The 14,077-nt window shown below is 49.3% G+C and overlaps 1 protein-coding gene across 2 annotated transcripts in view; it reads left to right on the forward strand.

Annotated features, from left to right (window-relative positions):
• Positions 1–14,077, forward strand: part of PIK3CD (phosphatidylinositol-4,5-bisphosphate 3-kinase catalytic subunit delta) — a 46,965-nt gene that overhangs the window by 8,294 nt on the left and 24,594 nt on the right. For both annotated transcript variants that reach the window (XM_019541646.1, XM_019541645.1), the window contains exons 2-3: positions 10,959–11,122; positions 13,427–13,655. In XM_019541646.1, the coding sequence (XP_019397191.1) occupies positions 10,982–11,122; positions 13,427–13,655 (370 nt within the window). In that variant the 5' untranslated portion in view covers positions 10,959–10,981. The remainder of the gene's footprint in view (positions 1–10,958; positions 11,123–13,426; positions 13,656–14,077) is intronic.

Genomic DNA, 14,077 nt, shown 5'->3' on the forward strand with positions numbered 1-14,077 from the left:
GCCGGGCCCGGGGGGGTGGGCCGCCTCCGCAGCCGCCTCCCGCCGCGGGGGCCCGTGCGGGGGGCAGGGCCCAGGTGCTGTCCCTTGCGGCCCTCGGGGAAAGGGGGGGCCGACCCTGCCTGGGCAAGGCACGCGAGGATGGAGGGGGCGGCCCTGAGCAGGCTCGGCTTCTCCGGCCGCCACGTCCTGGTGGGCCCCGAGACTTGGACGGCAGCTGCACGCCTCCGAGTTCAAAATTCCCAAATGACAGCCTTCGCTGGTGTGCGCCGCCCGGGTTTGAAAGCCAGGTGGGTCCAGCGCAGTCACCTAACGTGACCCACCGCCTAACACGGCGGGCAGGATTTCACCCTGGAATCCATGCGTGGAGTCCAGTAACTTGTGGCTGGGATAAAGCATCCTTTTATTTTTTTCCAAAAGACATCCAGCCTCCAAAGGCTTGTGGTGTTGAAGGACCCATCCCGCTCCTTTGTCAATTGTTTCTGGAGTTAATTACCCTCAGCGTTAACAAACTGCTTGGTTTCCAAGTCTGATCTGGGTAGGATTCAGCATCCAGCCGTTAGACCTCGGTATGCCGCTGCTAGGGTAAGGAGCCTGCTGATGTCCCAAAGTCTCCAAGGTGGAGAAGTTTCCAAGTAAACAGTTAAGGGGTCTAGGTGGTTCTTTGCTGAAAACCTTTCATCACTCATTGTTACTCTATTTGATTTGCACAATTCTGCCAGCTTTATTTTGCCATCCAACCAAAATGCACATTTTGGGGCAATGTCTTCCTGTACTGCAAGGGTCAAGCGAACAGTTAATATTTCTGTTGCAGGAGCACCAAAAGCCCCAGTCTTGGCTGGAGTATAACTGAGGGTAACAGGACCTCAGTCTTAACTTGGGCTTTTGGTGCTCCTGCGATACGAATATTGACTGTTACCTTGATTGTTGCAACTATTTCTGCAAATATAATATTCAAGTTATATAATCCCATCTTATTCAGGGAACCCATTTTCAATATAGGAAATAAAACATTTTTTTCCCCCTCTTAAATGTCTCTGAAAAAAATTATCCCAGCATGAGACATGTTGTGGAGATTTTTCTCTTTTTAGGAGGGTGGTGGTGAGGGGAGGGACAGGCTTGTGGGGGTTTCAAAAACTGGGTTTATAATAGAGCGGGGTTTATAATGCTTGCCGTGCAATTGGTACCTCACACGTCCTATGGAAAATTATTCCCTGCCTAATAGATTCTTCCTAATATTTGGTCCAGTTGTCCTCAGGTTCTTGCCTGTTATCTCCTGTCATGCCCCCTTGTTGCGTGCTGATTTCTTTCCTTCTGTGCTAAAGTTGTTCTTGCATGAGTAGATGGTCCCATCCCTTTGCCATGATGAGTTAGTTAAATATTTTAATCTCTCCCCATCTTAGTCCCTTCAAACCATGCGATTGCTCTTGTAGCCTTATGATTACCATGCCGTTTTTTAGTTCTTCCATAGATACGTGATGCTTGTTTGGTGTATTCTGACTTAAATGTAATGGTACAGTTGCTAGTACTGATTATATGGCCCCGAGGCTATACTGCCTTCTAGTTTGTCCAATACTCAATACCTTAATGATGGCATTGTATGGATGATGCATTGGGATTATGCTGCAGGATGCAACAATTCTTGTAATAAATCTTGTTAATTTGGATGTCTTTTCGTTCCTCAGGCAAGTCTGTCCTTTTAACAAGTCTGTTTTTCATGGAGTGTGGCAATTCGATTCAGTTAACATTAGGATGTGGGTATTTCTTCTAGAGGTCTAAGGGTTTCCTCTACCTCTGTACGCTTGTCCACCCTTTTTCTGTGCTCCCCAGCCACTGTGTGGCAGTGACATTTCTTCTAGCCAAGAAAGACAGGATGAGAAACTCACCTTTTGCTCTCAGATTTCTATTCTGTAGCACCGGATGGGAGGAAGGAGGATAGGGTCTTCCCCTGTTGAGATTTTAGCTTATTCTTCCTTGTACTTGAAGGTTAACAACTTATCGCTTGACAGGTTTGCTTCAGCATTAAGCATCACCCCAGGATTTTTATTTACTTACTTTTTGTGGCTGGCTGGCTCAGCCCAGCTACCTTGTTTGATACCAGCTTGTGCTGCCAAGTGTGGTTGTTCATGGCAGCACACGCTGCCTATTGTGTTCTTAGCCTTGGAGTTTGAAGTATGTATTTTGGCAAGGCATGAAGAAGTCTTTTCAGAACTGTAGTATGTGAAAGTCCCTTGACGTGTGTTTGTTTGGTGTAGGCACTGAAAGTAGAGAAAGCTGGACAGTGCAGGACATTGCTAGACATAAGTGGCTTTTTTTTCAGTAGTAAGATGTGTTGGGTTTCTGGCTTTGCCAATGGCCCGTACAGGGATTGAAAGATTTCTTTCAGAAATGTCCTCTCTCCAATGAAAATTTTCATTCGTCACCAGCTCCTCCCACAGTTCAGCCTGAGCCCAGTTTAGCTGTAATAACACCCAGCGCTTTGGTTGGGCTTTTCACCCAGGCCTCCTAAAGCACTGCAAATATTCGAGAAGCAGCATCCCTTTGAAGGAGATGGAGAGTCTCTGTTTTATATATAGAAGACCTAGAGCGCCGGGATGGTGCCCAAGGCCACACCTGGGAGGTGTCAGGGGTGGGGTAGAAGCCAAGAGTCCTGACTTCATAAGCCCCTGCTTTAACCCCCAGACTATGCTTTTTTCTGTTGGACATGATATTTCAGGAGAGCAATTATTTCATTGTCCGCACATCAGTTAAACTGCAGCCACCAAAATCCTTCTGTCCAGGGTAAGCTCCTAGACCTGTCCAGACAACTTGCTTATTCTTCTTCGCTGTTGTACTGGCTGCTTTAGTGTGCCCAAACTGTTTCCTCTTCTCTGCCGTCTAAGTCAGGGGTTGGCAACACATGGCCTGTAGGCTGGATCTGGCCCGCAGAGCCACTGGATGTGGTCTGTAGAGCCTGAGGCTTGGCCTGTGCCTGCATCCATGGCAGGGCTAAGCAGCAAAGAGCTGCACCAAGGCTGGGCAACTTCCAGTGGTACCCTTGCTGCCACTGCTGCTTCCTCCTCAGCTCCCTAGCCTCCCGCTGGCAGTGATGCAGGCACAGCTTCTAGCTGATGGGGAGCTGCCTTGGGACCAGGCAGCTGGAAGCTGCATCCATGCTGTTGCTGGCCCCCTATTCCCCCAAGCTGTGCTGCAAACGTGGGAGCAGCATGTCTCAGCTTCCAGCTGCCTGGCCCTGGCAGTTTCCACCAGCTACAAGCTGTGCTTGCACCCCAGCTGGAAAGTGAGGGGCTGGGAGAAGCGGCAGATGCAAGGGAAAGCCCCCTGCCACTGACATGTCATGGAAGCCACCAGGCTCACGTTGGCCTCAGAGCCGGGTTGTTCCGATCCATGGGTTGAAAAGGTTGCTGCCACTCCTCTAAGCCATTGATGGTGTTTCTAGTAAATGCAACCAGCAAGCTTGCAGGATCTGCTCTTTTACCTGCACTTATCTATTAGTGCCAATGATAATGGATCACTTTTGGATCACTTTGCTAGCCACCTTAATGGTACCACAGTGTGTTTTTTCCATGCATAAGGACATCTCCATGCATAAAGACTTCATTCCTATCTCTTCCCATGTTCGTGGTCCCTCCCCCTGCATTAGCCATACACGCAAATAAGGTTAGCTCCAGCCCAGATTACATTAACAGAGTTCTGCTTCCCGTTTCTTTTCCCTGCGAGTCTCTAATGGGTGTGTTTACAGGGGTGGTGTGAGCATTGCATACTCTGGAGAAAGGAGTCCCTGTTTGAAAGAAGGAGGAATGAAGCCAAAGGATACTGGGCGGAAATGGGGCCTGATCTTATAGTCCTTTCATAGATAAAACTGCCGTTGGCTTCAGAGGAGCTAGATCAGCATGACTGAGATATCAGTTGATGCAGCTTCAACTGAAAACATCTACGATCGCTGCATTGATGGTTTGTCATGGATATTTGGCACTGGGGGACACTGAGCACACACAATGCTGGAAGGCATTGGCTCTTGGGGAAGCAAAAGAAGGCAGCGCTGTCTGGCGTTGAAAAGATAACGCTGTCGGGATGCTGAGATCTTTGGCCTTGCTCTGTTGGGCAGATCGCTTGAACATCTCTGTCTCTGTTTAATAGCTTGTGTATGACAATCCATTCATGGAGTAGAGGAGTAAAGGTGATTAATCAAGTGCTTGGAGAGCTTCAAAGACACCATGGAACAGCGGAGCTAAAATGAATAGGTTGTAGTGCTGCATGGCAGACTGTAAATAGCCAATATGTAAAGGTAGGCTGAAATATGTGGTATAACAGTAGTCAAAAGTAAGATTTCCCAAAAGGTGGCCAAGTGCAATGAAATAAATTAGGAAACTGTAATGGAGGTTTGGGGATACTAACCTTGCACTAATTAATGGCTTGATTTCGATGAGAGTTTGGTGTGTAAATGCCTTTCAGGCTCTGCCCTAACTTTGGATAAGAAGATTGCAAGGCTGTTTATCTTATGGGCATGACCCCCTGTCTGCTTCTGCCCTGCTCTACCAGAGAGGGCACTAAGGACCCTAGGAGAGGAGTGCCTTACTGTGGCTACTCTAAGTTATGCTGCCTCCCAAATAAGTTTTCAGGAGCCAGAAGGAGGCAGAGCCAGCCTTTCAGCACAGCTCCTCTGGACCCAAGGCTCTAGGCCTCTGTATTCTACAGAGACCTTAAAAAGGCGGCAAAGGGTAAGAAATGCTTCATTCTATTTTTCCCCCCCAAAGACAATTCCACTTTTGAAAACAGGAATATTTACGCCCCATGAGACTGAATGATATAGCGGGGCTACTTGGGGATCTTTAATGGGGAAGTGAAGCGGTCTGTTCTACATCTGAACTTGGCCAGGCCTGGCCTTGACAGAGGAGCTGCTGCCCGATGGATATAAGGCAGGAGCCTGCATTTAGTGTGCTCAGTCAGATTTGTAATGGATCAAGGGGTTCCACTCTACCTTGCTGGCCAACCTGAATGAGTCCTAAAGTCTGGTGTCTTTTCTTGTCCGAGTGTGGGGCCCACTTCAGTACAGGGAGATGCGCTTCTTGGGGTAATGCGGGGGAAGTTTGCAGTGCTGAATGCTGATTGCTTGTTTCTAGGGCTGCATTTCTGGCAGCCGTGCCCAGCATGAAATCCCCTTTCAATTAGCAAATTACTAGGTCATCTGGCCGTGGAGGACTCAAAGCGTCAACTAACTCATGTAGCTGCAGAGGCCTGATCTTGTAATAAGCTCCTTGTGTGTAAGCCCCCAGCTAATTTCATTGGGGCTCCCAGCTGGAGGGATGTCATGGGTCTGTCCATGCAGAACACATGGTAGGACTTGAGGCCAAACTAAGAAGTCCACTCTTCATCAGTCAGAGAAGGGGGATAGCTCTGTCTGCACTGCGTGGTTGCTGAAATGGGCCATCGAGCCTTCGGTTAGCCTCAAACTCGAGCGTGCTGATTCCTACGTTGGCTGTCTTCCCAGGCTGTGGAGGAACGGCCCGTGGTCCTGAGGCGCCCTGAGACAATCGTCTATCTTTTATGGGGAATTGTGGAATGGTTTTGAAGGACCGTCAGCTCTCGGTGTACAGCAAATGGGGTTCTGCTTTATTACACGATTCTCACCCCCTGCAGCTAGGACGGTTTAACACCTTTCCAAAGCCAGATCACAGGGCACTCTATAGATAGTATGGTTTAAAACTCAGGTGGAGCCTATATGGGCTGAGCAGGGAGGAGGTTCCACATGTGTCTATGGAGAAGAAAAGCTCCTTTGATCTCCTCCTCGAACCTGGTTCCTGCCTGAATTGAAAGTTGTTTCCTGTTGCCTCGTGTTGTACACGCATCACCTTGCGAGCTCTGTGTGGCTCGGTTCCTGTAGACTTGAAAAGTATTTTTGCAGTCCGGGGGTTGAGCAGTCAATGTTGCAGTTGATTTTGTAGGCGTCAGAGCCTCTGTGTTGGCTTGATACAGCAGCAGCATCTTAGAGGCCTGTATAGCACCCAGCAGCATGTGATCTCTCTTTTTTGTTCACAGACATTGCATGTTGTAAACACTGAAGTTGTGGTTGATAAACCTTGTAGGAGGAGATGGTGGGTGTGTGGTTTTTCTTTTTTTTCCCCCTCTGGTATAAACTGCCTGCGTTCTTAAGTAGTGACTTGGGTAGCCTGAGCATCTGAATCTGATGGTCTGCATAAAAAACAAGCTTTGCATGCAATTCCACACTCCGCCAAGGCATATATCAAATTTGGTACGTGGCTGTTTCCATTATAACCTATATGTGGAGCAGGACTTCAGATAAGGTTATTTTGTGAATGTTGTCACAATATACCTGTTCGCAGACTAGCCACCAGTACGCTTTGGCTCCAGCTGGGTACTCTCTACTTCTTGCCTGTGCTTAGGTGTGTTCTTATGGGGCCATCGTTCATGCCAGGTGTCATGATAGAGAAAGCAGAGTGGTTTTAACTTTTCCATGCGTTTGCAGGGCAAAAGCCTGCCACCTTGTGTTAAAATTGCAAACTGCCCTGCCATCCTTGTGATTTCATCTCGTGGTAGTGGCCACCAGGAAAGAACAGGTTCTCTTTCCCTAATAACCACAAGACCCAGGTGTTTGAAGATAGGATCAGAGGTTGATGATGTTTCCAGCAAGAAAGTCATTAGTGCCAAGGCTGGAGGCTTGGGAGACCCGTCTCCTCGGTAGGAAGTACGCTGAAATGAAATCACTTAATTTACGGAGAAATTAACCAGCAGCTGTCAGCTCTTCCCCGTTTGTGTTGAGCCCTGGGCAAGTTTTGAGCCAGCAGGTGGGGAAGAAAAGTCAGTCTGCTTCGTTTTGTTGCTTTCCTAATTCGAATATTCACCAGGGTGGCAATTTCCGTGGAAAGCAAGTTTAAAGAGTGCCATCGCCACAGGGTGGAAATTAAACCAAACTCATTACTCAATGCAACTCAGTTTGTGCTAAGCATGTTATAAAACGTTGCTGTCGTTTGACTGCCTGATGCTGTAAGAGAGGCTGCTTTATGCAGCGCTATTCGTTTCTCTTCCTCTGTTGCCCCTGGGGGGATCCAGGGCTCTGACATGCCTCCATAGTTCAAGAACTTGTTGCTTTTCAGGCCTCACGAGATATCTTTGCTGGCATAAGAGGATGTGGTCGTAGCCAGTAACCGTCTTGTAGAGAGGCTAGCAAGGACCTGACTGTCTCCTGATGTGGATGGGGTCTCCCACTTGCTGTTCATAGTCCTTCCCCAGGTTTCCCTGTTAGCCCTGGTTGTGGTGCTCATCAAGCAGGCTTGCTCCCCATCAGATGAGAGTAGCTTCCAATTTCTGTTTTTCTTGGGGTAGATAAGGATGGGGATGGTTCTGACCTTAGGGTAGTAGGAGCCCTGCCTCATCTCAGGAAGTGAGTGACACATTTTGAGCAAAACATATTTTCCTCCTCCTCGTTTTCACACACCCAGTGGTACTTGCAGTGTTCAGAAAGGAGCAGCTGGTAGCAATTGGGTCCCAGCACCCCTTCCACATGGCAGCTACTGCTTCACGCCGTGTGGAAAAGCACAGCAGAGCCCTTGAGATGCAGTCTCCAAGATGGCCTTTTTCAATCATCACGTGTGCAGCGAAAGGGCACTGCTGTGCTGTCTCCAGGTTAGACCTCGTGTACAGACTGGCAAGGAGGAAGGTTTCTCCCCAGAGGGAGTGAGCAAGTATCTGAGACTGCTTCTGCTTTGGCGGCATGTTGTGACGGAGGGCATGTAGCCTATGTTTTGCTTTCTGTGCTGCTAGGTCATGTCTAGGGCCTGTACAAATGCTCTTAACCTGGTGAGAAATGGCTTAGTGGCTAGGACACTACCTCTGCACTCTAGAAACCTGGGTTTCAATCCCTCCTTTGCCCTGGATTTTTTTTGGAGCCCTGGACAAGTCACTGATTCTCTCGGGCTTCGTTCAAGTTCATTCGTAACTTGAAGATAATACCCCATGCCGTGAGGAAGCGCTAAGTATGTTGATGATCACGAGGCACTGAGATGCTGTGGTCATGGTGGCTAAATACCTGCCATAAGCAGTAGATTGGGACCTTGGGGGATACCCTGTGTTGGGCAGAGGGTGGGGTCCTTGCCCAAGGCCCCTGCCCATGTTCTGCTGCTGAAGGGGTGTAGGTGATGTGCTTTTGGGTGCTGCATGGTGTTGCTGTGAGCCTGGCCAGAATATAAACCAACTCTTTTCAAACTCAACTAATAGTGAATGGCTGTGGGGTGTTATGGGGAAGGGCAAGAGTTGGGAGCTGGGGAGGGAGAGCAGTGAGTTCAGGGCAGACCTGGGGCTGGGGTGAATATTTAAGGTTCTGGTTTCAAACTGGAGGAGGGGAAGACTAATACACTGAGGGAAAATGCACTTTGCACTGCATCGAAAGCCTGGGTGCCGTCTGGGCTCATTCTGATCTGTGCATGTTTTAAGATCTCTCTTACCGCCATTGTGTCTGAGCACTGCTTTGGTATACTGGTATCTGGCATTGTGGGTTTATTTGCAGCACCTAGCCCCTGAGATGTCAGATGCCCCTCCTTGTATCCCTAGAAGGTGAAGAAGTAGATCAGAGCTAGGGCTTTTAGATGTCAACGGTGGCAGCTTTAGAGCCTGTCCACCTCCTCACAGTGCAGGCCAAATATGACCTGATCTGGGCAGCTCGAATGAGTGAGCCAAGGAGTAGCTGCTGAATTCAGCATCTACATTAATGAAGCAGTCCCATGAAGAGCGGCAATGATTGAGCATCACGCACAAGGCCAGTGTAGCACCAACAAAGGGACAGACCAGCCCCGCTATGGCAAAGGGGAGGCTCTAAGTGATGCGGTCGTCCTCCTAGCTTGCTCTTTCAAAGGCTTGTGGGGTTGGGGTAGTCTAGCTCACATTTAAGACTTTGTCTTAAAAATTCCTACACAGTGCTCCATTTCTCCACCCTGGGGGAGCAAAAGGTTGAGTCACTCCTCCTGGGACTTGTGGCACTAGGGAACCTAAGAGCAGCATCACACACCTGCAGCCTGAATCCCAGAGCAGTCCCTTCCAGGATGCTGCATCTGGTATTAAATCCCAGCTGAGGAACGTGGCTGCTGGTCCATCTCTGGTGAGTGCTGGCACCCCCTTGGTCCAATGCTGCTTTCTTTTGACTTTGGAGGAATGGTACCTTGGGAGTTTGCTGATCTCATCAATAGTGACTAGACAGATGGGCAGGATTCCTGCGGGCCAGTCAAACACTGAAGCTCTGCCCTCTGCTTCTTCCCACCCTCCTTCTAAAAGCACATGAGTGGCTTGTGGTCTTTGCTTCCGGTCCCTGTGTGATGCAGCATGTGCAGTAAGGAAGCAGGAGTGATAAAACATGGCTCACATTTCTGGGAATCCTTGTTCCACCACTGCTGGGGAAATGGTCTGCTCCAAGGGGCTGGCAGATAAGATGCGTGTTTCTTTTGTCGTGCTTATTCATAAGTCTGGCTCCCGGGTGGCTTGATAGGGCTCTGTGTGCGGGGGCGGCGGGGGAGTCTGCCAAGCCTTGGCAGCCTGGGACCCTGTTGCTTTTTCTTGTGGACAAAAAGCGGGGGTGGAGGGGATTTGCTGCTCCAAACTCATCCTGTCTCAGGCTACTGCAAAATCCTTTGTTAATTAGTAAACTGAGCAAAATTGGCACCAGTTCTGTGGGATGGGAGGGTGAAGAAGTGCGGCTCTTGTGTTGCTTCTGGCATGTGCAAGGCTGAAGTTAAAGCTGATGAAAGGATTGACAGAAGCTAAAGGCCTCAGATTTACCCAAAACACCTTCACGCTGCACCATCGCCCTGCCTTGCTCCTGTCCTGGAAGAAGCTCGGTCCCTGGGATTCATTCAAGCTTTGATTTCTCTGCTGAAGCTGTCAGCAAGGGGCTTTGTTAGGGCCACCTCTGCTGTGGTATGGGTTCCTGTCCATTAGGGAATAGACTGAGCCATACAGATACGTTTGCTAAATTTTTCTAAATTTTATTTTTATAAAAGAGCAGAGGAGGTCCTCTCCACACAGGCAAGTGGCTGGGATGGTTTTTCTGGCTCTGCTTTCCTCCTGGGCTCAGTGATCTTCTGACCATGACCCAGCGGAGAAAGTGAGTCAGAGCTGTGTCCTCTTGTGGATATTTCCTGCTGGAGAAATGGGTGAAAATGGTGGAGTTTGCCTGCCTGGTGCGGGGTTCTGGTCAGGGCCGAGCGGTTCTCCTGCATGAGTTTGCCAGCTTCAGCATCCAGGTGACACTCGGGGTCTGGTAACACCTAGACGCTCCCTGTCTCGCTGTTCTGAACCCTGGGAACTCCAGCAAGGAGGAGGAAAGCAGAGCCACCAAAACCATCCCAGCCACGTGCCTGTGTGGAGAGGACCTCGTCTGCTCTTTTATAAAAATAAAATTTAGAAAATTTCAAGTTGAAAAAGGCAGTTTGAAGCAGCGCCTTCTATGACTTCTCCTGCATCCCGGCAGTGGGCTCTGGAAGACAGGCGTGGAGGGTGAGGAGGTGCAGCCTGCAGGGGCAGGGGCTCCTGTGGTCTGTTTGCTTCTCTGCTGTCCCCTTTGCTGGGTGGATAAGTCACACTGCCTCTGTGCATCAGCCCTCCCCCCTGTCAAATGGGGGCAGTGGTTCTTCAGTGAAGCTCAGCCACGTGGTGGAAAGTCCAGTGGGAGTGTAAAGTAGTATTAAATAACTAAGGAAAAGCTTTGAAATGTAAGTGCGGCCCCTTCCTTACATCCCTGAGCAAGGATGGCCTGATGGTTTAAGGCTCCGGATTGGGGCCAGGAAGCTCCAGCCTCCCTGCTTAAAAAGGAGGTAATGATTTTTTCCACTTGGCCCATAGGCTTGTCAGGGCGTGTGCTGTGTTTGTACAGTGCCCAGCCCTGATGTTGCTTGGAGCCGGTGGGAGTTCCTGTGACGCAATTAATAACGGTTTCCCCCCTCCCTTTCTTGCAGGTGGTAGCTAAGAAGTGAGCAGGATGCCCCCAGGCATCTACTGCCCCGTGGAATTCTGGTCCAAGGAGGAAAACCAAAACATCCAGGTGGATTTTCTGCTGCCCACGGGCATTTACCTGAGCCTCCCTGTGTCGTGCAATGCCAGCTTGGGCACCATCAAGGAGGTACTGGTCCTTTTCTGCAAGGGTTATCTAGGTCGGGAGCCCCTCGTGGCCAGCATTCAGCTTTCCAAAGGGCGTGTTCACAAATAGGCAGAGCCTTTTTATTTTTTCCACCCAATGTTTGGGAAAGGAGCTGGCGTCACAGCCCCGTGTGTCCACAGAGCAGGTGGCAATGTGGCTTCTCCAGCCTCACCTCCGACCCGGAGGGACCCTTCTCTCAGACATGATCTCTACAGCCCATTAAACCCTCACCTTGCTGCTGTGCCTGCCAGCCAGTAGCGTCATGATGATGATGCCAGTTGTGACGTGGGCATCACATCACTAGGTATATGAGGTTGCTGACCCATTTCACATCAGCAACTCAACCGTGCTCGGATGGTAACTGGGTTTTGAGTAACTATGTGCTGTCAGGGCCATGTTTTGAATCAGAAGCCCAACATGAGAAGACTGCCTAGCCCTAGTCCATCCACTTGGACTGCCAGCCCCCCATCTACTCCCCACCCCTACCCCGTCCAAACCTTTCATTATGGGCACAAATGGAAGCAAAAGCTGTCAGCCCCAGGTAGCTGCATACAAATGCAGACTTACATCAAAGTGCTCTGGAGTTGGACTTGGCTATCTTTTGTGTAGCAGAAACCAGGTCCTGGTGATGGATAACTTTTAATAGCACAAAGATAGGGATTTTTGTGTTTCATGTGAGGAATTAAATGCTGGAAAGAAAGAGAGCTTAAAAAAAATGAAATCACCTTTTCATTCTTCTAAGCACAAAAAGGGAGTAGAGCTGGTTCATGTTGCAGTTGCAGCCTGGCCCAGATGACTCACCGAGCACAAGAGACAGACGTATGGAGCCAGACTTATTCAAAGTTCTTTTTCTGCCACAGTTTTCAGGCCAAAATATTGCAGGCACGGCTGGGGATGTCCTTTTGTAGTTAAGCTACCAGCTGCATGTTTGCAGTTGAGTAGTTCAATAAATGACATGTACAGGGATGCAAAGCTGGTCCTGTGAGGAGGCAACTGGGCTGGAGTGCGAGAGGCCTGAGGCACTGGTTCAATTACAGGCTCAATTCCTGGCTCACTTGCAGGCTTCCCACGTGGCCCAGAAGAATCCCTCAATCTCCCATTCATCTCTCCTGAGTAATACTTGCCTATCTAAATGGGCTTTGACAAAGCTGTTTTGAGGAATTTAGATATTGTGAAGCCAGAGGGTCATTTAAATATGCAGACAGAGAGATGCCTGGCATCAGAAAGTGTGGGCACAAAAAGGGCAGCCAGGTTAAAGTCAGGCTGAAAATTAGGTCTTTGCAACTGACTCCATGAGACCAGAGACCTCAGAAGATAAACCAGGTCAGCAATAGTTGCTGCTATCCGCGTTGCCTCATATATGGCCCAGCCTGTGCTCAGAGACCTCGTGAACAGTGCCCCACGGTGGGTGTGTCTACACATACATTAATGTGCATTAAACCTAGTACCTCACTTCTGTACTCGTGCAGGGAGCCTGCTCTGACACATTGGAATTGCAGTACTTCAGAGCAAACAGGAGATTAATCGAGTCTGCTGGAGCATGGAAATTAGTATGCTTCAGCAGCTTCCAATATCATGTGTATAAGCGTCCATGCACTGAAAAATGGCAGCAGGGCACATATTAAACTAAAGCTTGTTTGATGATTTTTAGTTCAAAATGCCCTGTTGCCGTTCTTCAGTGCAGGGATGCTAATACACGTGACACTCCAGGCACATTGAATTAGCGTGACTTTCGGAGCTGTGCTAATTAAAGCGCTGCCCACCCCATGCCTCCTGGAGCATGTGTATAAATGTCCTTCATTGTGAACTACTAGGTAAATGAGCATTAGCCTGTCTTAATGCGCATTAAGTAAAGAACATTTTTTTTTTTTAGTGATGCTTAATGTGTGTTAGCCTATTTTAATGTTCATTAACTAAATATCACTTTTTTTTTTTTTTTTAGTGAGGCTTTTATGCACATTAAAATAAACTAACATTCATTAAAGTGCATGTGTAGATGCACCACTGTAGTGCACTGCAGCACTACCCAAGGGTGTCAGTGCAGATGTGGAGTCCAGAACTTCTCGGGATGCTGCCTCTGAGGGTAGGGACTTGCAGCATGCTGCCTCTGAGGGTAGGGACTGTGGTACAGCAGGACTCCAGTTAATGGCTGCCCCTGCCAGCGGAATGGCTTGTCTTCCTGGGGAGGCCATGGATATAGGACAGGCAATGAATGGAGGGGCTGGGAGGGGTGCGGTGGTTCAGCCAGTGTGCCAGTGGCCTCACCTGGCTGTTGGTTTGTTCCAGGTGGTCTGGCAGCATGCGCAGTATGAACCATTATATCACATGCTCAATGATCCCGAGGCCTATGTCTTCACCTGCATCAATCAGACAGCTGAGCAGCAGGAGCTGGAGGATGAGCAGCGGCGTCTCTGTGACATTCAGCCCTTCCTGCCTGTCCTGCGGCTCGTGGCACGAGAAGGTGACCGGGTCAAGAAGCTGATTAATTCCCAGATCAGCTTGCTCATTGGCAAAGGTCAGTCCCATCCTTTTGCCTCACCAGTCCTTGCACTGGGGGCAGAAGCGTCTAGGAGCACAGTCCCTAGAGGAGCTCCCTTACTCTCAACCCTAGCAGCAGTCCACATAGAGGAGCACTGTGTGCATCGGCTGGGGAAGGGGCAGTCTCTCCTCTCATCCCAGTCTCCCAGCTGGAGTCTCTAGGTCAGACTGGTGTAAGCCTGCAGCCAGCAGACACTGATGCTGTGAGCGTTTCTATTGTGTATGAAGTGGTGTTTCCAAAGAATCGGAGAGAGGCAGGGCTGGAAGTCTCCAGAGGTCACATCTAGTTCAACTCCCTGCCTGAGGCAGGATCACCCCTATCCAAACCACACTATACAATCCATAGTCTTTGTAAAACTGCTGCCAACCCTGTTGCAATATGAGACATAACACCCTAAC

The sequence above is a fragment of the Crocodylus porosus genome, unplaced genomic scaffold, assembly GCF_001723895.1.
Source record: "Crocodylus porosus isolate Cpor-Errol unplaced genomic scaffold, CroPor_comp1, whole genome shotgun sequence".
NCBI lineage: Eukaryota > Metazoa > Chordata > Crocodylia > Crocodylidae > Crocodylus > Crocodylus porosus.